Genomic DNA, 24363 nt, shown 5'->3' on the forward strand with positions numbered 1-24363 from the left:
AGACAATGCCCCAGCTCACAGTGCGTTGTCAGTGAAGACGTTTTTGGCAAAACACAACATTCCCATCTTAGATCATCCACCCTACTCACCTGATTTGGCCCCCTTTGACTTTTTTCTTTTCCCTAAAGTCAAGTCAGCTTTGAAAGGAACTAGATTTGAGACTGTTGAAGCAGTAAAAGAAAAAGCGGCGGAAGTAATGTATGGACTTACCGAAAATGATCTGCAGCATTGCTATGAACAGTGGAAAATTCGTATGGAGCGGTGTAGAGACCGAGGAGGAGAGTACATTGAAGGAGATAACATGAAATTGTAAATAATTGTAAATAAATGTTTTTTCCAGCATCAGTCCGGTTTTTTTCTAGCCGCACCTCGTATTTTCATGTAGGTTCATTAAAAAAATAAGGTTTTTGTTGTAGCACATTTTCAAGATGTCACGAGTTTAACTAAGAAGCAACGGAAATGTCATTAATTCGATCCTCTGAAAATCAGTAAAACCCTGCTAACAATTTTACTATACAACCCGCTATGTATCACTGCCATGGGAACCACAAATGCAAGATTAGAGGAATCACAGCATTTAAACAGTCATTCCACCAGTGCTCAGTGCTTGAATGGTGTGGGAAAAAGCCCTAATACGCAGTACAGTGGAAAGTACCCTCTGTAGTGCACTTTACAGTGGATTGCAGAGTACAGATGCGGATACTACTTTCAATGCCGTATAGGAGTTCTGTATGTTTTAATTCTGCAAATTTTATGTTTATCTCCCATGTATTTTGATTAAAAGAGGTTTCTTTTTAAAACTTATGTCTTTGAATTTTCTTCGCTGATTGTGTAAAATAAGTACCACCTCTTTTTTTTTTTATACTGCTATGGAAATTCAAGTTTTCCAGGCCGTAATTCTAAATTTTGGCCATATTGCCATGGATTTCGACAACAAACTTTTGTCATTACTCAGATGTATGTCATTGCTTTGGCAGTCTTTCAGCATTGTCTGCTGAATCTCTAGCCACAATAAGGACATTGAGAGAGAATATTCTGAGTCTCAAGTAACTAATTTGGCCTTTCTCCATAAAGTCTGTTGTGTGAAAATCTGTATTTCACTTAGAGACAGGTGATGAATGGAATCAGTGACTCCTCAACCTTTTTCAGACTTATATATTTGATATAGCATGTTAGTTCTTCTTGAAAACTAGACTGCAGTACAATTTTTGGCATTTCTTCTGGCTTGCCAATTTCCATGTGTAAATAACACTGTGGTTACCAGATGTAAAGTGGTGTGCACCAGTGTATGGTGTTTTTTATGCTAAAGTTTGTATTTGTAATTTACCTAATGCTTCTTTGATGCTTCAGGTTAGCAGAAGTGTACTCAATTCATATGTCTTATGAGCTTTATTTGCATGGCATTTCTGTGGCTTGACATCAATGTTCAGAACCTCTGAAACACTTCACAAATAAATTACCTGTATTAACTTGTGAACTAGACACAAGTGCTTCATTTCTTGTAAAAGAGCATCTTTTGTGAATGTCATATAGTGGTACACATTGTTGCCTATAATCCATTTTAATTCATCCTGTTTATAGTTGTGAAACATGCAGTGTTCAAAATTTTATTTGTTCGTTGTGTATAGAGCATAGTGGAAGTTTAAAACATAGCTACATTTTGTTGGAAGCCATAGAAAAGTAATGTTTGTTTCCTCTGCAGGACTCTGGTAATGATAGTCCACAAGACTCTGCTTCTGAGTCTGAAAGGAATTCTGGGTCAGCATCTGAAAATGAATCAAAAAGTAGTGCCGGTTCGTCTAAATCTGGGTCTGGATCGAGATCGGACAGGTAAAGCTTTAAACTGTCAAATAACTTCATTTATGCAATACATTATCTGTTTATGTCAACAAAATGGTAATAAAAATTACTTTTCTCTTTTAGTTGTTCACAGTCATCAAAATCCGGTTCAGGTAGTGGCAGTGGGTCAGAATCGGAGAAATCTGGCTCTGAAAAAGATTTTAGTTGCGAGAAAGTTACCATCAAGAAGGAAGAAGCCAGTGACATTAAGCAGGTAACGAAGAGAAGCTCAAGATCGAGAAACAGCTCAGAGGTAGGCGATACAGTCGAAAGGTTTTGTGTGGCCTTCCTCTGTGAAATTATAGTGTTAAAAAAAAACTCCATTTTTGTATCGACTTACAGTTTGTTTCAAAATCAGATAGCAGATTAAACGACAAGGACACATTACTAAACAAGAATGTTTCTGTCTACATTCCTGTTCATTATCCAAGTTTAATATGTATTTCAAGTCCAAGTTTAGCATCTCAGATTTTTATTATTTTTTTATGCAAAAGAAAAGCTCATTTCACTTGTCCATCCTTAATGCTAATTTTTAATTTGAGAACATATTATATAATCCTATTCAAAGAAATTCTTTATATCCAGAAACTAAGAAGTCCATTTTAATTTGCCTGTGCCCCAGCCATGCATAGTTAATAAAACGATGAACTAACAATTTCACTCGTGTACTGTTTTCATCACTCTTTAACCACCTTCCACAGATGCTTACGACAGTGGCATCTGAACAGCTGACCAGCTTCATTAGTGCTGGTCCATAACAATCAGCCCACTGTCAAAGTTACTTATGTCGGTGGATTTCCCAATTTGTGGTCTGTATTGTCACTAAAATGAGTGTCCATTCATCTCTGCTCCTCTTACACTTTCATTACTGAGTCACTTTCATTACTGAGTCACATGCTTGCAGTGCCACCAGATGGCATCCATCCTCACAGTGGCAATGTCGTAATGTTTTGGCTAATCAGTGTAAGTGACTTGAAACCTCCCATCCATCCATCAGTTTTCTGATATGGGTAGAAATATGGTACAGTGTTTCACATGAACTTGTAGCCATTGTTACCTTTACTGTTGTTTTTGCACTTGCCAAATTCCATGGAGCTATGGGATGTATGTCTTTACTGACCCTCAATTATTATTAGGTTGTCTGATTCCAGACTGTTGTTAGTTAAGTTGTGAGCATGTGCTTTATTGGTGTTTTATTTGAGTAAATACAGGGCCTTATTCTTCAATATAAGAAGTTCATTGGAAGTGCCTATGAGTAGTGAATGGTCTCAAAGAGTAGTATAGTGACAGCTGTCAACAAGCTAACAAGAAAATTCAATTTCAGGAAGTAATTTTTAACAGGACATCTTTCTTTTGCCTTTGTGGGGATCAGTATGTCATACAGCAATATTCCTAACTCATTCATTTTGATTGTACTTGTGTGCCTAGAAACATTTATTTTACTGTACTTCACTAGGTTCATGTCTTCTGATGTTCAGAGAATATCCCAGTTTTCACTACAGAATGATGAAAATTAGACAAATAATCGCAACAGTAAAACAAAGAAAGAAAAAACCAGATTTGAGTGGGAAACTGTGAGAGATAAAACTGAACAGAAAGCAGTAAAAAACTGAAGCTGGTGGAACTCAGGTTCAAGTCGAACAATACAAAGAATTGAATGAACATAAATCTAGGTGTAAAGAATGTTTCACAGACAATGAAAGGGAGAGTATTCTTTGAGAATTTTGGAATATGGATGATTATTGTAGACGTGAGTCATTTGGCTTATCAAAAATCCGGACGACCGAATGTATGCAGAAGAGCAGTTTTTATAGTATTAAATCTAGAAAGATAACCTCTGTCACTTGCATATGTTGTCATATAGTTATCTTTTTAGGAATAATAGATAACACTAGATGTATGTTCAGAATAACAAAAACAAATTAAACTTATTAAAATCAACAAAAATCAATATTTATTAAGAGATTAGAGAGACATCTTCATACATACATATTTTCGTAAAATTACTAAAATACTGCAACCTTAATTGTGAAATACCTAACAAAAGTTTAATAAGACAGTGACAATAGTTTAATTTTGTTTAAAATATTTGGTAATTGTCATTTGATGTAAACAGTTTTTTCATGCTTGAAAATTAAAAAAATGACTTCTATGTTATCTCCATTAACAGATATCAGTCAGCGTAATAGTTGTTTTCTAAAAAGTCATTTTAATGTTTCAATAATACCTTGATCCATTGGGATGGCAGAGGTGGTGCGGGCAGGTAATGCCATCACCATGTCCATGCACACATGGACTAGACTGCAAAGATATTTGCTCACAGTTGACAATTCAGATTATCACAAACTTATACAACTGAGGTCTGGGTAATCGAGTCTCCACTGAACTTATGTCTCCAACATTATCATAGCTCTGGCAAAGCAGGCAGAAAGAAAGACAGCAGGAGATACAAACAAGCAGAAAATGAGATTCTTAACCCACAAGTATCACCCATTAATCTGTGGACAAAATGCTTCTTGTTTGTAAAGCATATTTTATGAACAGTTTTGGTATTAGTAAGAAGTTTGTAATCACTATTGTTAAAACTGCTTTGTTCATTCTCTAGTATTATTGATGACAACAACAGAGAGAGACACCTGCACAAAAACAAACATGCTGATTCAAAAATCAGATATACCAGACAGCTCATTTTCTTGATATTATAGTATAAAAGCCAGTATACAGGAAAAACGTTGACAAACAGGTACTTTCCACGTCACTAGATCCTGTCTGAAATATGTGCAGGGCACACCCATGATGTAATGATCATGGTGAAAGCACCTTATAGAAAAAAAAAAAATGAAGTGTATAGAGTTACTGAAGAAAATGTGGCGGATCTTCTTTGCAAGGAAAGTTTGGAAATTCTATGTGACTTTAAAAGGATTGACATGTCATGAAAGAAACTGATTACAATACACTGAAGCCTTTTTTGAGTTAGGGATCCTCCTCACTAGTTAGAAGAAAAAAAATGTTATTGTTATGCAATCGCTAATTCCTGGTGTATTCCATTTGCATTATCTTAACATAATATTAACTGGTGTCATCAGGAATGCTCTCCCAGGTGACACACCAGAAAACACCATCAGGCTAGCATCTACCAAAATGAAAGTTTGAACAAAGTATCGAGAGCATATAAAATAAATAAAAAATAAAATGGAATAAAATATTAATGATTAATTATTCTGTATGTATGATGATTGGTTGTAATTGGTATTTGCTTATCTGGAACGTGGACGTTTAATTATTCGGTATCAGACGCTTGACAATGGCTATTTGGAAAAGGCAATGTAACTCGTAGTTGACCGTGAAATAAAACTGAAATAATCGGACTTCGTAATTAAATCGTTTCCAAAGACTGCTGCGGTAGGTACGGACTCATGATCTAATCTCAATATTACAATGATTTGCCAGCCATGCCAATACGTCGTACAGAGGTGATTGTCTACTAAACATAAAAAAGTTACACAGTTAGTTAAATCAGATATATTCAATGAAATAGCCTACAGTTTATAATCCTACTTACTTTTATAAATATAAATTCATTACAGAATCGAGTGCCTAGTGTGGTTGCAACTCGCAGTATTCTTCTATAACATGAAAATATGGCGGTGTGCCAGACAATAAAATAAAATACGTGCTTCTCGCACCACTTCTACCAGAGCTCTCTCTCTCTCTTAATTAAACATAAGAGTAACGTAATTATTCTTTTGTCTTTATCAACGACACAGCGCTGCAGTTGTGTGCCATAGGCTTTATTTATTAGTCACTGATTATTTATTTAATTAATATTTCGCGTTTCCGCGGAAACTCACGCTCGGCATGCAAATGTGCCTTTATAAGCACTATTATGAATTTAACCTACATAAAAAGGTACATACCAGAGGATTTCAAAGCATTATTGGCTTGTGGTTTTTGGACTACTTTTCATAATGTTATTAGGCTTCTTCCAGATGTGAGTAGTATAAAAATAATTGAAAATGTTCGTCTTCCCTTTAATGTAGTATAGTGTCAGCAAGGTACAGTCACTTTCTTATTTTAAAGACTTGCATTATTTCTGAAAATGGTATAAGTCCCCATAGATTTGGTGCAAAGGTACAAGTCACTACTGAAGGCATTCAAACCATATTCTTCAAAAAGTTTCTGTTTTAGGAGACGAATGATATACTTAACTGTGCAAATGGAATTTATAAATCTATACCACAGCGCAAACAAAATGAAAACTCTTCCATTACAATTTAGTAAGCTGTCATTTGAACTTTTTGTCTCTCGTAAATTTGTGGAAAATTAGGTTTATGCACTTCTGATTGCAATACCTCATCCTGCTATCCATTTCTCATTTCTTCCCTATCTTCTCTCTTATCTCCACTTCGTTCTAATATACATAAATTTTTTATTAATGGAACAGCTATCTATCACAAATTTTGATCCATTTAATTTATTTATCTGTGATCCATATCAAGGTCTGCAAACTCATCACACGCTGCATACACTCAGAGTTCAATATAATTCAGTAATGACTAACTTTTACAAAATCTTGTTGTTAATGTAGAAATGCTGCTGATTTAGAGCAAAATTGGCACTCTCAGTGCAGATAATGTTTGTCCAGTTACCGTACCTATGTAATAGGCCATAAGTCAGTTGTCGCTAGCCATTCTTGTACTTTGTTTCTCCTAGTGTAGTGGAAGTCTGTTGAGAAGTTGACTAGTGCATAGTACCCATAAGTCAGTTGACACTAGCAGTTTGAAGTTATGTTGTCTATTGTTACCTGAGAAACAATGAATAGAAAGACAACCACAGAACAGTGTGTATTTGTTTTACAAATAAGGTGGAAACATGGCAATTAGAGTAATGTTTCTGATTAGTTCGTGGAACATTTTCCAAACATCCAACCTCCGTCTCAACGAAGATTTGAAGAGACTGGGTCGATAGTGGAGCTTCCGTGTTCAGGTAGACTTAAGTTTGTTACTACAGAAGAGAATCTTAACATGCAATGCTTTTTGCTGACGACTAAATCCCAAACAAAAGTGTCCAAAGAGTACGGAATAGCAAAAACAAGTCTACAAAGAACTAAGAAAAGGCTGAAATTTACGCATACTGCACTCTTCAGTGCCTAAATGTAGATGATCTGTAAAGGTGTATGGAATTCTGCGAGTTGTACACAGTCCAACAAGAAGCCAATCCCACTTATTACAGAAGTATTCTTTGGAGAGCCAAAGTGAATTTTAGGGCAAATGGCAGAATGAACAGTCACAACTGTGTCCACTGGGATTCTACAAATCATTATGTAGCGATGGAGACAGAGTTAAACTCTCCTGGAGAGAGTGTATGGGTGGGGATTGTCGGCAGTGGGGTGATCAGGCATTATTTTTTAACAGTATTTTCAGTCCTGTAAATTACGTAGATATGCTTCAGGTTGTTAGAACTAGAAAGTTGTCTGCTTATTGAGCATCTACAGCCATTTAAGGAAAATTTTATGAGGCAAAAAGATCAAGCACCCCTGCCTTATGGAGTAATTGTGAGACTTTCTCAATGAAAATTGTGATGAATGGATTGCTGTTGGGGTACTGTGGTATTGAATGAATACCATGATCCCTAAATTTCACACCCATGGATTTTTCAGTCTGGGGAATACTAAAACATGAGTTTTATTCAACAGAATTCATGTTGTTGAGCATTTGAAGAAATGAATCCAGTCAGAATTTGAAAACCTACAGTCCCGAAAGATTTGTGATAAAATTTGCAAATCAGTGTTGAAATGACAGTAATTTAGAAGCAAAAGTAACATCTCAACAAAATTATTTACATTCTACTGGCACTTTCTATTGCCACATTTGCAGTGGAATGGCATAATTTCCACGGTAAATGTAAATTGTCACTCCAAAGCACTAGCCATTCTGTATTAATGACAATGTACCACTTACGTTAGTCAGAGCCTGAAATCCATCACAAAAGAACAAGTTTCAGCACAATAATATGTGTGACTGGTAACAATATTTTTATACTTTTTCCTTGGGCTTTTTCTTACATCATGTAATACTTTCATTTACTTTTTGCAATATGCATACAAAAAGTTTTATTTAGAGACTGTTGAGTGTTTATATGTATACGTGTATGTATCTGTTACTTTTTCAGTGCTGGGAAGACAATCCAGATGTATATGGAATAAGAAGATCAGGGCGTTTCCGAAAGGAACCTGAGAGATTAAATGCAGCTGAAAGTGATTCCAGTGACAGGGGGAAGAAAAAGTCTACAGTTAAACGGTCTTCGAAGAAGTATGTTGTAGGAACATGTCTACTGTAGTTTTGTCTCTACCATGCTGCATTGTACATACTCATTTATAAAATTAGATTGTTCCATTCTAAAAATAATCATTCATAAAAAAAACTTTAATTTCCATGAAACTTGTCGAAAAGAATTGCCCTTAAATAAATTTCTTTATATTCATTAAAGGCATACTACCGTTATAGTCAAGCACACTAACACTCAACGTAGAGGTGGTGAAAGAAATTTTCACCATCAGGGTTGGACCAGTAAGGGCAGGAGAGTGGTGGAGAAAAGTTCCTGATCACCAGAATTTGCTTCACTATTCAGGGTTAAATTCCAAATGCTCCCACTGTGTCATGATGGGGGCCATGTGATATTGTGTATGGTGATTCATCCATGGGATGGGGACATTACAGTTGGTGACCATTTGGTGCAGAGTTCCACCTTATCCTTTCTCTCTCTCTCTCATTTCAGCTGCACAGAAACAACACATACTCCACACACACTACTCACAGTTACCAAAACTTAACAGAATAATCTAGGACATAACTCTCTCAGTTTGTGAGGGAAAGATGACATGGTGTGTGAAGAAAGAAAATCTGTTCATCAAGTGGCTGAACTTACCACTCAGGGTTTCATAGTTGGTCTCTGCATAATGCCAACATTTGAAGTTTCATGGCACCTTTTGTAGTGTTTACACTTCAGCTCTCATGCACTGCAAATTCATTTGAACTTGACAGTCTTGTAGTTTCCATACTAGAGGATGCTGGAGTACATTAACAGGATATACTTGTGGTAATGCATGACATCAATAACAATGCTTTAGGAGCCAAAAATGAAGGTGTAGTTGCTTTGTAATCAATGGCAAATACATCAAAACAGTAACTACAGTTGAGTGAGGATAGTCCTTGTTCTCCATAACAAAATACTTGACAGTTGACAAACCCAATTTCCAGTACCATAGAAACCACAAAAATAAAATATTTTCCTCCAGACGTACTTCAAGCTAAGATGTTCGGAGTTGTAGACTTCTTCCCTCTGGTATTCTGTTACAGTATCATAAACCATAAAAATCTAGTCAGTGTGTCCTGCTTCACTCGCTTGCTTGTACATTTCCTTGCTAAATAACTTCTGATTTATATCTACTCCATGATGGTATTCCTGGTTTCACTATCTGTTTCCATCTTGGGCATCACCACCATATTTCTGAGTGCAGAATTGGAAAAAAGAAACACCTGATATGAAAAATTGCCACTTAGAAATATATGTCTGCAGTATTTGCACAGGTATTATTGCATACATGTAGTGGAGTGCCTGTGATTTGACAATTAAGGAGTGGGGCATCCCACACGAATACTGCAGGACAACTTCTGTACCTCAGCTGCTAGCCAGCTGGAGGCTGTGGAGAACCAGTCTCACAGAAAACAAGAGCTTAAGACTATTTCTTTCATTGAAGATGTTTTGTATACTCAGGGGAGTCTCAAATGGCATGAAAATCTATTATTCCTTAAAACTACTGTTCCAAGTCACAGACATTTTGTTGAGGAATTCTTTCATGCCGTGTGCAATATATGTTCACAGGAACTAATCAGTGCGAGTAGAATGTGTACCACTGGGGATAATGACAGCTGTTTGCTAATACTGTCTATAGCAGTAGTGCACTGAAAAGGATGTAAGCAACAGCAGGTCATACATGTGCCCCAAAATTCATCTGCATTTAAGGAAAGACAGTAATTTTATTTATTTTATTTTTTTCATATGTATTTCAAAGTACGCACACTGGGGACTATTCATCGTTCTGGTAGGACCAGAAGTATTAAGTTAGACAAGCTGAATAAAGTATCTCACTGCACATCTGTTGGCTTCTGGTTTCAACAGTTCTAGCTGCCCATTGCTGTTCCACATATTCCTGATTTTTGCAAGATCTATCTTTCCTGTCTTTCACATGTCAAGTGGTGCTTGTATAACCATTGCGCTACGGTATGTTAATTCTGAGTATTTGTAATGCTTAGTCATCTTTTTGATGCAGCTGCTCATCATTTGCTTGGCAACTCTGAAACAGGCATGTTGAGATTGTGCACAGTTAACTTGAGAGCTCAGATGACAAGCTTTCAGTGAAATCTTCAGTCTTTGTGACTTAGATGTGGAACTGGAATGGTAGAGAAATAGTCTGAAGGAGGTTTGATGAACCGCCTGCCATGCATTTCAGTATGAATTGCAAAGTAGTCATGTAAGTGTGAAAGATTAAAATAAAGTATGGCACTTTTTTTACATTTTCCTACGAAGTTACTCTCTTCCTTTGTGCAGAATATTGTTAGAACAATGAATGTTAGTGTGTGACAAATTTTCTTACCCATGCCTGGCATCTCTCTCTCTCTCTCTCTCTCTCTCTCTCTCTCTCTCTCTCTCTCTCACACATGTGTTACACACAAACACTCCGTAAGAGTTTATCAAGATGCCATTGTGTGCATCAAGAATACAAAGGGCACACCTTTGCAGTCCCTCCCATGAACCATGGACCTTGCCGTTGGTGGGGAGGCTTGCGTGCCTCAGCGATACATATGGCCGTACCGTAGGTGCAACCACAACGGAGGGGTATCTGTTGAGAGGCCAGACAAACATGTGGTTCCTGAAGAGGGGCAGCAGCCTTTTCAGTAGTTGCAGGGGCAACAGTCTGGATGATTGACTGATCTGGCCTTGTAACATTAACCAAAACGGCCTTGCTGTGCTGGTACTGCGAACGGCTGAAAGCAAGGGGAAACTACAGCCGTAATTTTTCCCGAGGACATTTAGCTTTACTGTATGATTAAATGATGATGGCATCCTCTTGGGTAAAATATTCCGGAGGTAAAATAGTCCCCCATTCGGATCTCCGGGCTGGAACTACTCAAGAGGACGTCGTGATCAGGAGAAAGAAAACTGGCGTTCTACAGATCGGAGCGTGGAATGTCAGATCCCTTAATCGGGCAGGTAGGTTAGAAAATTTAAAAAGGGAAATGGATAGGTTAAAGTTAGATATAGTGGGAATTAGTGAAGTTCGGTGGCAGGAGGAACAAGACTTTTGGTCAGGTGATTACAGGGTTATAAATACAAAATCAAATAGGGGTAATGCAGGAGTAGGTTTAATAATGAATAAAAAAATAGGAGTGCGGGTTAGCTACTACAAACAGCATAGTGAACGCATTATTTTGGCCAAGATAGACACAAAGCCCATGCCTACTACAGTAGTACAAGTTTATATGCCAACTAGCTCTGCAGATGATGAAGAAATTGATGAAATGTATGACGAGATAAAAGAAATTATTCAGGTAGTGAAGGGAGACGAAAATTTAATAGTCATGGGTGACTGTAATTCGTCAGTAGGAAAAGGGAGAGAAGGAAACATAGTAGGTGAATATGGATTGGGGGGAAGAAATGAAAGAGGAAGCCGCCTTGTAGAATTTTGCACAGAGCATAACTTAATCATAGCTAACACTTGGTTCAAGAATCGTAAAAGAAGGTTGTATACCTGGAAGAATCCTGGAGATACTAATAGGTATCAGATAGATTATATAATGGTAAGACAGAGATTTAGGAGCCAGGTTTTAAATTGTAAGACATTTCCAGGGGCAGATGTGGATTCTGACCACAATCTATTGGTTATGAACTGCAGATTGAAACTGAAGAAACTGCAAAAAGGTGGGAATTTAAGGAGATGGGACCTGGATAAACTGAAAGAACCAGAGGTTGTAGAGAGTTTCAGGGAGAGCATAAGGGAACAATTGACAGGAATGGGGGAAAGAAATACAGTAGAAGAAGAATGGGTAGCTCTGAGGGATGAAGTAGTGAAGGCAGCAGAGGATCAAGTAGGTAAAAAGACGAGGGCTAATAGAAATCCTTGGGTAACAGAAGAAATATTGAATTTAATTGATGAAAGGAGAAAATATAAAAATGCAGTAAATGAAGCAGGCAAAAAGGAATACAAACGTCTCAAAAATGAGATCGACAGGAAGTGCAAAATGGCTAAGCAGGGATGGCTAGAGGACAAATGTAAGGATGTAGAGGCTTGTCTCACTAGGGGTAAGATAGATACTGCCTACAGGAAAATTAAAGAGACCTTTGGAGAGAAGAGAACCACTTGTATGAATATCAAGAGCTCAGATGGCAACCCAGTTCTAAGCAAAGAAGGGAAGGCAGAAAGGTGGAAGGAGTATATAGAGGGTTTACACAAGGGCGATGTACTTGAGGACAATATTATGGAAATGGAAGAGGATGTAGATGAAGATGAAATGGGAGATAAGATACTGCGTGAAGAGTTTGACAGAGCACTGAAAGACCTGAGTCGAATCAAGGCCCCGGGAGTAGACAACATTCCATTAGAACTACTTATGGCCTTGGGAGTGCCAGTCCTGACAAAACTCTACCATCTGGTGAGCAAGATGTATGAGACAGGCGAAATACCCTCAGACTTCAAGAAGAATATAATAATTCCAATACCAAAGAAAGCAGGTGTTGACAGATGTGAAAATTACCGAACTATCAGTTTAATAAGTCACAGCTGCAAAATACTAACGCGAATTCTTTACAGACGAATGGAAAAACTAGTAGAAGCAGACCTCGGGGAAGATCAGTTTGGATTCCGTAGAAATGTTGGAACACGTGAGGCAATACTAACCTTACGACTTATCTTAGAAGAAAGATTAAGAAAAGGCAAACCTACGTTTCTAGCATTTGTAGACTTAGAGAAAGCTTTTGACAACGTTAACTGGAATACTCTCTTTCAAATTCTGAAGGTGGCAGGGGTAAAATACAAGGAGCGAAAGGCTATTTACTATTTGTACAGAAACCAGATGGCAGTTATAAGAGTCGAGGGGCATGAAAGGGAAGCAGTGGTTGGGAAAGGAGTGAGACAGGGTTGTAGCCTCTCCCCGATGTTATTCAATCTGTATATTGAGCAAGCAGTAAAGGAAACAATAGAAAAATTCGGAGTAGGTATTAAAATTCATGGAGAAGAAGTAAAAACTTTGAGGTTCGCCGATGACATTGTAATTCTGTCAGAGACAGCAAAGGACTTGAAAGAGCAGTTGAACGGAATGGACAGTGTCTTGAAAGGAGGATATAAGATGAACATCAACAAAAGCAAAACGAGGATAATTGAATGTAGTCAAATTAAATCGGGTGATGCTGAGGGGATTAGATTAGGAAATGAGACACTTAAAGTAGTAAAGGAGTTTTGCTCTTTAGGGAGTAAAATAACTGATGATGGTCAAAGTAGAGAAGATATAAAATGTAGACTGGCAATGGCAAGGAAAGCTTTTCTGAAGAAGAGAAATTTGTTAACATCGAGTATAGATTTAAGTGTCAGGAAGTCGTTTCTGAAAGTATTTGTATGGAGTGTAGCAATATATGGAAGTGAAACATGGACGATAACCAGTTTGGACAAGAAGAGAATAGAAGCTTTCGAAATGTGGTGCTACAGAAGAATGCTGAAGATAAGGTGGGTAGATCACGTAACTAATGAGGAGGTATTGAATAGGATTGGGGAGAAGAGAAGTTTGTGGCACAACTTGACTAGAAGAAGGGATCAGTTGGTAGGACACGTTTTGAGGCATCAAGGGATCACAAATTTAGCATTGGAGGGCAGCGTGGAGGGTAAAAATCGTAGAGGGAGACCAAGAGATGAATACACTAAGCAGATTCAGAAGGATGTAGGTTGCAGTAGGTACTGGGAGATGAAGAAGCTTGCACAGGATAGAGTAGCATGGAGAGCTGCATCAAACCAGTCTCAGGACTGAAGACCACAACAACAACAACCTTTGCAGTGTTAGGAACAATTTAAGCTGTAATAATTTGAAGGCTTGCTGTATTTCATTTCCTATTTATAGTGATATGCATTAAGTTGAAAATGAGCAGTTGTATAAGTCGTTAATTGTCCAGCATTACTGGTGGTAACTGTTGATAGTTTTGTTGTCTAATTTGGGAAAAACTTTTTTGTTCCTTGCAAAATCAAATGCCTTGATTTGGAGAATTTGAAGTATTCATTGCCTGGCTATGCATTCGGTTATAATCCTGGAGTCATAAGTGAGAGAAAGTATTTCGTATCTTAAGCCAGCTATCTTTAAGTAGACTTTCCTGAATCATACCAATCATCATAGTGAAATATTAAGAGAACAGTAAACCCAGAAATGAAAACTGACCTGACAAATAATTGCTGGTATTCTCAGTTTTTGTACTTATTTAGCTTTTTTTAGAATATCATCTCCACATTTATGAATAGCATGTGTAGTCTTCACTGTTCTTATTGTTGGAGTACTAAATGTTCCTCTGAACATAATGATTTTCTTTGCAGCTCCAATACGTGGAATTCTGATACCTCAGAGTCTGAAGATGAAGGTGTGCCACCTCCTAGGAGCAAACCACCTTCAAGGAAGGGAAAGACAAGACCCGTGCGTCATAAACCTGAAGGAAAGAAGTCTTCACGTAGGAAATACAGTGAGACTTCGGATGAATCAAGTTTTAATACAGATGAAGATGCTGAGAACCAAAGGCAAGTTCAAAAATTACTTCAGTCTTCAATAACGAAAGGCATCTTAAGCAAATTTGATTAAAATTATTTAAGCAATCTTTACTACTAATCCTAAGAGGAGCAAAGCTTACAATTTAATTTGGGGAAAGCATAAAATATCCATATCAAAATAATTTTGAATTGCTGTCAAAACACTGAAAGTGTGTTTGATTAGCTTCAAAATGAGTGGGTAAAGATAAATTCTGTGTCACAAGCCTGTGACCAGACTATTGACCTTACTGCAGGTACAGTGCAACCTTTTCTATTTGCTGCTGTGCTAGGAGGGCATGGTGTGGTGGGCCCCACACCCTGGTTGCCTTTTATTCTCAGGAAAGATTCCTCTTACTCACTTTGACAGCAGAGTGAGTGGATTTGGGGCTGTCACGGATGGTCTAGAACAAGGAAAATTCCCCATCCCTTTCAGGGATTGGGCCCATGACCACAAAATTAGTAGGAGAAGAAATAATTAACTTAATCTTCCTTGCTTTACATTAGTACTTATTTGTCTATTTATCATGATAAAGTGCTGTTTCACTGTGTTAGCTCTTACATTCTATGCAGGATCTGGATAACAGGAATGAGTAGAGTCAGCACAAAGTGAACTACAAGAAGAGTTAGAACTATAGAAATTTCATAATTCAGTGTACCTGCACAAACAGTAATTTACCACAAGAGTCATTTGTGTTTGCAATGATAAATTAAGTGTCACCAAATTAAAACACATGTCTGTAATCCTCGTATCCTGCCGTATTCTAAGTTGAAGTTGTAATATGTACAGGCATACCAACAGAAGAGCAGCGACTGGTGTAAGCTACAAAGAAGAAACTGAAGATGAGAAAACAGATTCAGAAGATCTGGTTGAAGTTGACTGGACAGAGCCTGTTGTTCCAGCAGAACCTGACAACGCTGAAACTATTGAAAAAGTGTTGGCGTGGAGGAGAGGTAAAAAGGGAGGTATGTCATCATTTAAATTCATAACATTGCCTTCTCTAACCACAAAATTTGCATTGCATATCTTGAGTTTCTCTTTTCCGTAAAAAAGATCAGTATCCAGCCTTAAAATTCAGATGTAGTAATCAATATAATGGCAATTTTTTCCATACCTAGTTACTGGCAATATGACGACTGTATATGCTGTGGAAGAGAATGGTGACCCCAACAAAGACTTTGATCCTACTGATTTGGAGAATAGTGAATTACAGTACTTGATAAAATGGAAAGGTTGGTCGCATATTCATAACACATGGGAATCAGAAGAATCATTAAAAAGTCAAAAGGTATGTTGGTTTTCTGGCACAATTTGAAATCAAACAATGGAAAGTCCAGATTGGAATATCAAAAATATTATGAAAAGGATAGACCGCTAATCACCATAAAGATGACACATTGAGTTGCAGACGGACACAACGAAAAGACTGTTACATATTGAGCTTTCGTTTCAAGCCTTCTTCAGAATAGAAAATCCACACACATTCACACAAGCAAGCCTACGTCATGCACACATAACCGCTTTCTCTGACCACTCTCGCTACATGTGTAAGGTGTGCTCGCTTGTGTGTGTGTGTGTGTGTGTGTGTGTGTGTGTGTGTGTGTGTGTTTGTGTGTGGGTGGGTGGGTGGGTGGGTGGGTGGGCGTGCACGCGCTTGCTTCTGAAGAAGGCTGCAGCTGAAATCTCAGTGTTTAATAGTCTTTTCCATTGTGCCTGTCTCCAACTCAATGTGTCATCTTTATGGTGAGCAGCAATCTATCTTTATTATAATATTGATAATTTGAAATCATTCATGTAAATCTGACAATATTGTCGCTGCCTAAATTTGCTGCACTGTATGTGCCATATTTGTTTTTCCAACAGGGTTATATTTGCTACCTTCTTTTTATAGGTGAAAGGAATAAAGAAGCTAGAGAACTATATTAAGCGTGAAGAAGAATTGTCAATATGGAAAGAGCATGCAACCCCTGAGGATATTGAATACTTTGATTGCCAAATGGAACTTATGAGTGAACTTCTGAAAAGTTATAATAATGTGGAGAGGATTATAGGTAGGTCTTCCTGAGCATTGCCTTAGTTATACTTTAGTCATTAATAATCATTCTTCCATACATCTGACACACCACACACACACACACACGCACACACACACACACATTCTCTCTCTCTCTCTCCCTCCCTCCCTCCACATTGGATTTACTTCACCTCGCCATTTATCACATATTCATGTACTGTGAATTATGTAAGAGAAGTCATGTGATCAACTTTGCATCGTAGCACACCAAATTTCCTCATACATTTCACAGATATCAAACACATATTTTGAGTGTTGGTGAAAAAGCCTGGATGTATGTATTTTATGATTGATTGGGACTCGCGAAATAGAAGTGGCATAGAACAAAAGATATGAAGCTGCATAGTGAGCAATCAGGTTAGTCGAGTTGTGAGCATCTTTAACAAGCAGTAAAGGATATGAAGGAGAAATTTTGGAAGGAAACTGAAGTTCATAGGGAAATAAATAAGAACTTTTATGTCTGCCAATGATGTTGTACAAATGAAATGGAGGGCTCTTGAAAAGAGGTTGTAAGATCAATCAAAACCAAAGTAAAATGAAGGTAACAGAATGTAGTCGAATTGAATTGGGCAGATGGAGGATATTACATTACAAAGTTACATGCTAAAAGTAGCAGAGGAGTTTTGCTATTTGGGCTGCTAAATAATTGACAATGACCAAAGTCAAGAAGGTATAATAAGCAGACGCCCAACAACAAGAAAAGCATTTCTGAAAAAGAGAAATTTGTTAATGTCTAATATAAATTTAAGATTTAGGAAGTCTTTTCTGAAGATATTTGTCTGGAGTGAAGCTTTGTACAGAAATGAAATGTAGACAGTAAACAAGCGGAAAAGAAGAAAATAGAAACTTTTGATATGTAGTGCTACAGAAGGCTGCTGGAGATTATCATATATTGGATAACTAATACATTGGCTGCAGATTTCTGGACCTGCATTATCGGGTGGGCTATTGGTCTCCCCTTGATAGATTATGGCTGCACTACACAAAGAAAACAGCTACTTGGGTAGCATAGTACTTGTGGAGTGCACATGAGGGATTTTTAGGCAAGATCGTAGTAGATCACTTGTCAGACAACACACAGATAGAGAAATAGAACCACATTAAGAGTACTGACACTTCAACTGTCAAAATTTTATCAGTAAATTATCGAAGTATTAATAACGAAATTCCCAAGTTTACTGCCTTCCACAAATTTCTCTTTGCTGAAATTATTTTCAGGACCAAGAGCTCCCTGAAACCCCAAGTAGAAGGTGTTTAACTATTCATGGATGTATGTTGCAAAGACAGATAAGACACCATGGAGGGGGAGGGTTTATTGCAGTTGACAAAAATATTGAATTTGATTGTGAGTGCGAAGTTATCTGGTCACATATAACAGGTCCAGGTGAATTCAAATTAATTGATAGATGTTTTTACAGGACACGGGATCCCACTGTGACAATTTTAGAGTCATTCAGGTCTGTGATCAGTAACACAGAAATACCTAGACCATGCAATATTAGTTTGAGGCGACTATAACCTCCCAAGTGCAGACTGGGGCATGTGTGGATACATTGCAAGGTGTACAGATAGCCAGTCTTGTGAAGTACCTTTGAACACAGTTTTACAAAAACTGTCTTGAGCAGGTAGTTCAAAAGCCCACACATACAATGCAAATACGTTAGACCTTGTCACTGCAAAGAGGCCTGACCTTACCGACTGCTTCAATATAGAGACAGGGATTAGCAACCATGATGTCATCATAGTGACTACTGTTACTAAAATTAATAAATCAATCAAGAAGGCAAGGAAAGTATTTCTGCCAGAAAGAACAGACAAGCAGTTTTTGGCATCCCACTTGGACAGTGAGTGAACATCATTTAGCTCCAATATGATGGAGAGGAATTATGGGTAAAGTGTAAATGGATTGTAAACTGTGCTGTGGAGAAGTATATGCCAAGTAAATGGATGAAGGACAGAAAAGACCCACTTTGATTTATTAAATTCGGGAAATGCTGAGGAAGTAAAGGCAGTGACGTACTCTGTTCAAAAGGGAACGCCCCAATGATGACCAGGCAAAAGAAGGTAGAAATTCATGCATCTGCAGAAAAAAAAGAAAAAAAAAAAAAAAAACAGTGTTGAGACATGGAACTACTACCACCATCAGACCTTAGTAAAAGATCTTACAGAGAAAACTGCTAAGCAGGTGTAAAGCTTCTGCCCAGTCAGTCATTATTTAGTCTTGTGTGGCACTAGAAGATAGCAAAACAAAAGACAAAGTTTTACATTTCGCATTTAGTAACTCATTCACACAGGAGCATGGCATAGAGGAACAACTGAAAGAGTTAATAGCAAATAAGTCACCGTATCTGGATGGAATGCCACTGTGGTTCTACAAAGAGTACTCTGCAGCACTGGCCCAGTAGTTAGGTTGCATTTGTCAGGAATATCTCATTTAGTGCAAAGTGTCAAGTGATTGGAAAAAAGTATAGGTGACTGCTGAATATAAGAAGAGTAAAAGAACATACCTGCAAAATTAGAGACCAGTATCTTTGACAATGGTTTGCTAAAGAATTTGAACATATTCTGAGTTTGAATATGATAAATTTTCTTGAGACCAAGAAGGTAATGCGCATGAATCAGCACGGTTTTAGAAAGCATCACACATGCTAAACTCAGCTCGCCTTTTTCTTACATGATATCCTGCAGACTATGGATGAAGGGCAACAGGCAGGTTCCATATTCCTAGATTTCCAAAAAGCATTTAACGAAGTGCCCAATGCAGGCTTTTAATGAAGGTACGAGCATATGGAATAGGTTCCCAGTAATATGTAATAGGACAACTGTTATTTTCTATAAACATAAATGATCTGAATATAATAGAGGGAAACATTCCACGTGGGAAAAATATATCTAAAAACAAAGATGATGTAACTTACCAAACAAAAGTGTTGGTATGTTGATAGACACACACACAAAATTCAAGCTTTCGCAACCAACGGTTGCTTCATCAGGAAAGAGGGAAAGACGAAAGGATGTGGGTTTTAAGGGAGAGTGGATGTTGTGAGGGTGACATGGTATTAGAAGGTGGAAAGTGTAACTTGAGGCTGAAATGAAAATGAAAATGAAAATAAAAATATATGGGGAGAGATAAAGGTGAACTAGAAAGCAACTGGAGATCTGCTGTGAAAAAAGTCGAAAAAGTGTTGGTAAAAGCTGAGCTATGTTGATCCTATGGTGAAATTGGGTTGGTAAACAACGATGTGCACAAAGGTTAGGTGGTAGTGTTGCCGCCAAAACATGTTAAAGGGCGGAGAAATTTGGGAAAATTTCGAAAAAACTGCGTGTAAATGTATTAAAAGGAGTGGTGGCAGATTATGAAAATGAGGCTAACAATTGTCTGACGAAGAAATAATGACGTTAAAACTTGTGGGAAGCGGCTAAAAATTATCAGTGATGTGGGAAAAACGGAAATGGAAATAAAGCGAAAGTTGTTAGAACTAGCCGAAATGGTTGTTTAATAGGTGAAAGGAACTGTTTGTGAACTGGGAACGGTGGATTTTATAGCAGCGGTAGTGTTGAAAGCGGAAAAAAATTTTTGGTTATGGTTTGGAAGTGGGTTACGTATTATTGAGTATATATAGGCAAGATAAAATTGTATGGTGGATTACGGTAAAAAGGAGAAGGTGAATACAAAGTGAAACTACTGGCACAAACAGAAAGAGAAAGTAAGATGACAGAAAAGATTTTGAAATGCAACAGTGACAATAACAAACGTAATTGTTGGGTTCAAATTAATGATATGAATATAATAGAGGGAGACAAATGCACTTGGTAGAAATATATCTAAAAACAAAGATGATGTAACTTACCAAACAAAAGCGTTGGTATGTTGATAGACACCATCCTTTCGTCTTTCCCTCTCCTTCCCTGATGAAGCAACCGTTGGTTGCGAAAGCTTGAATTTTGTGTATGTGTTTGTGTTTGTTTGTGTGTCTATCAACATACCAACATTTTCGTTTGGTAAGTTACATCATCTTTGTTTTTGAACATAAATGATCTGGAAGACAGGGTGAGCAACAATCTGCAGCCATTTTCTGATGATGCTGTGCTGTATGGGAGGGTGTCGTCGTTGAGTGACTGTAAAAGGATACAAGATGACGTAGACAAAATTGCTAGTTGACGTGATGAATGACAGCTAGCTCTAAATGTAGAAAAATGTAAGTTACAAGCAGATGAGTAGGAAAAACAAACTCATAATGTTCGAATACAGCATTAGTAGTGTGCTGCTTGACACAGACATGTCAATTAAATATCTCGGTATCCAGCATACAGTGAGCTCACTGTGTGTTGGATCGGCAACTGCTAGGGTCACAAGAAAGGTTTTTCTGCAATTTCAAAAGTGAAGATATCTGTTGGAAGTAATTATAACAGTATCCCAGTACATGTTACACCTCATAGAAAATGTTGTGTTGTCATGATTTGAGCCTACAAGGTTCGAATAGTCTGCACTGAAGATGGTCAAACAGTGACCGAGATCGATTTGTAAAATAAAGGATTTCAATCTTTACAGCTGTTGCTGCCAATTATCCAAAATATATTGACAATAATACGGTTGTGGTGCACACAATTCCCAGTGGAATTAGACATGAAGAAATATAGGACTTGTACAGAGGAATATAGACTGTCATTTGTCCCTTGCTCTATTTGCAAGTGGAACAGGAACAGAAATGACTAGTTAGTGGTACAGTGTACCAACTTCCATGTACTATACGGTGGCTTGCTAAGTATGTATGTAGTTGTAGATACTGAATTGAATTTGTAGGGAGGGGGGGGGGATAGTTTATGGCACAACTTGACTAAAATAAAGTATTGGTTGACTGCAAGTTTGAATGAGTGTAGGTTGCAGTATGTATCCAAAGATTAAGAAGTTTGCAGAGAATAGATTAGTGTGGAGAGCTGCATCAAATCAGTCTTTGGAGTGAAGGCCACAACAGTTCACATAGATATCAGGAAGGATACATGATTCAAAATTGTTAAGGCTTTCGTGGCCACTTGTTGACAAACTGCCTTTTGGCTTCTGTCTCGGGTTCTTCGGCCGACGTTCATCTAATGATTTTTCTGACGTTTTGCCAGCACGAGTAGCTGGCATTGTCAAAGCTTCACCCTCCATTGGCGGTGGTGAACTGGAGCCGAGCTCACGGCCGCAAACTATATGTACCTGGCGCGCCAACGTCCGAGGGCTTCTCCGCGGTAATTTCCGGTGCAGTTCTCCTCTTGCTACCTGCGACGGTCGTTCGCTGCAGTACGGGAAGCCAGGAGCCGTTTACCTTAAGGCTTTCCTCTTTCTTGTTGAAACTGTTCGCGTGTTTTTGTATTTCTACAGCTTCTCTAAACAAGCGCGTGTGATAGTGCTTCTCTACAGCCAGAACTTCGGTGTCAGCGAATTTTATTACGTGGTCGGTCTCATTCAGTGCATGCTCTGCCACGGCCGATTTCTCCACCTGCCCCAACCTGCAATGTCGCTTATGCTCTTTGATCCTGGTGTTAATTGATCGTCCAGTCATTCCGACATAAACTTTTCCGCATGTGCATGGTATACGGTATATTCCCGACATTGCAAGTGGGTCTCTTTTCTCCTTCGCCGATCTAAGACACTCTTTGATCTTCCTTGTCGGTTTGAAAATCGTCTTTACGCCATGTTTGCGCAATAATAAAACGTCAGAAAAATCATTAGATGAACATCGGCCGAAGAACCGGAGACAGAAGCCATAAGGCAGTTTGTCAACAAGTGGCCACGAAAGCCTTAACAATTTTGTATTACGCCTCTACGGGGAGGAGATTAGCAGATTGTACCGACGCCTTGACCAACGACGGAAGAAGAATGCGCGACTGATGTCCTCTCTCGCCTTTCTGTCACGATGCCGAGATGAATGTGCTACACCGAAGTTCTTGAGATGTAAGCGCCTATTCACCACCGCCCAAGCACATCGTATCTACGACAGAATGGAACGAGCTTTTCTTCGTGAGCGAATACATACAACACGGAGAGACTTGGCAAGAACGGATCAGGAACTTCTGGACATTTTTTATCAACTAAGTAGCAGAATGCATCGAGACGACTGGGACAAGATCGACAGCATCACTCACAGGAGCATGCAGAACGAACTCGAGCGCTGCACCGAGCGGCAGAAGAAAAAGTTTGAAAGATGCCGGAACCAGACCTACAAGGCGATTCCCGACATGTCACACACAGTGGTCAACCTCACTGAACGACAATTGACTGAAGAGGAAGTGTCTGTTCTTCAAAAAGGAGGGAATTTCGCTATCGTCCCGAGAACTATACCTATGGAGGACATCATTGCCAACACCAAAGCAGCCATTCGGAACCTTCCTTGTGAAAGGGCAGAGGAAATACGCACGGAAACAGCCAGGATACTGCGCCGAGCAAAACCTCCAGCTTGCAACCTGAAGAAAGTAGAGGTACAAGCCATTAAGAATCTCAACGCCAAAAAGAGTATATTGGTACTGCCTGCCGATAAGGGGAATGCGACCGTCTTAATGAAGACCGAAGATTATGAGCAAAAGATCCGAGACCTATTAGGTCCGACGACGTACCGAAAACTAAGTGCAGATCCGACGCAGCGTATCACTCGGAATACGAATCGATTAATCAAGGCGTCTTCTCTGCCGGCGGACATACAGAGAAACCTGCGCAACATAGAAACCCTACCACCTCGGCTGTATGGATTACCCGAGATCCATAAGAACAACATTCCACTGAGACCGATCGTTAGCGCTCCTGGCTTACCAACGTATAAACTGGCAAAACACTTGGCCTCTCTGCTCCAGCCACATGTGGGGAAGACCGACACATACATTAAGGACTCAGGACATTTCATTGAGAAGCTGAAGAAACTGAAACTTGCACCAAACGGCATACTGGTCAGCTTTGATGTTGTTTTGTTATTTACGAAAGTGCCACTCAGTGACACTCCGGAGCACATCGGTTCCATGTTCCCGCAAGACATCAAAAAGCTCTTCCATGCATGTCTCACCACGAGCTATTTCACGTGGAATGGAGATTTCTACGAACAGCTGGAAGGCGTCGCCATGGGTAGCCCTCTCAGTCCAGTGGTGGCCAACTTCTTCATGGAACAATTCGAAGCACAGGCACTGGATCGGCGACTTGCAAACCTAAGGTGTGGTACAGGTACGTCGATGATACTTTCGTGGTGTGGAGCCATGGTGAAGAACAGCTCGGTGACTTCCTAAGGCACTTGAACAGCCTCCATGCCAACACAACATTTACCATGGAAGTAGAAAAAGACAAGAAACTGCCATTTCTAGATGTGCTGGTCACAAGGGACGGTGAAAACCTAGGACACAGCGTGTATCGAAAACCGACACACACGGACCGATACCTGCACAAACTGTCAAACCACCACCCGAGCCAGAAAAGAGGCATGATTAGTACGCTCGTAATGAGAGCAGGACGAATATGTGAGCCGCAACACCTCAAACGAGAAATGCAACACCTGGAAACTGTTCTGAGGAGCAATGGGTACTCCACAAATTACATTAGAAGTGTAACAGAGCCAAACACTCGGCGAAGTAAGGAACCAGAAAAAGAAA

At 38.7% G+C, this 24363-nt stretch overlaps 1 protein-coding gene across 1 annotated transcript in view; it reads left to right on the forward strand.

Annotated features, from left to right (window-relative positions):
- The first annotated feature begins 1590 nt into the window (after positions 1-1590).
- LOC126262779 (chromodomain-helicase-DNA-binding protein 1) overlaps positions 1591-24363 on the forward strand; it is a 97937-nt gene continuing 75164 nt past the window's right edge. The window contains exons 1-8 of the mRNA XM_049959595.1: positions 1591-1617; positions 1703-1830; positions 1924-2092; positions 8011-8150; positions 14471-14668; positions 15465-15640; positions 15794-15963; positions 16567-16726. Coding sequence (XP_049815552.1) covers positions 1591-1617; positions 1703-1830; positions 1924-2092; positions 8011-8150; positions 14471-14668; positions 15465-15640; positions 15794-15963; positions 16567-16726 — 1168 coding nt within the window. The remainder of the gene's footprint in view (positions 1618-1702; positions 1831-1923; positions 2093-8010; positions 8151-14470; positions 14669-15464; positions 15641-15793; positions 15964-16566; positions 16727-24363) is intronic.

The sequence above is a fragment of the Schistocerca nitens genome, chromosome 6 (genome assembly GCF_023898315.1).
Source record: "Schistocerca nitens isolate TAMUIC-IGC-003100 chromosome 6, iqSchNite1.1, whole genome shotgun sequence".
NCBI lineage: Eukaryota > Metazoa > Arthropoda > Insecta > Orthoptera > Acrididae > Schistocerca > Schistocerca nitens.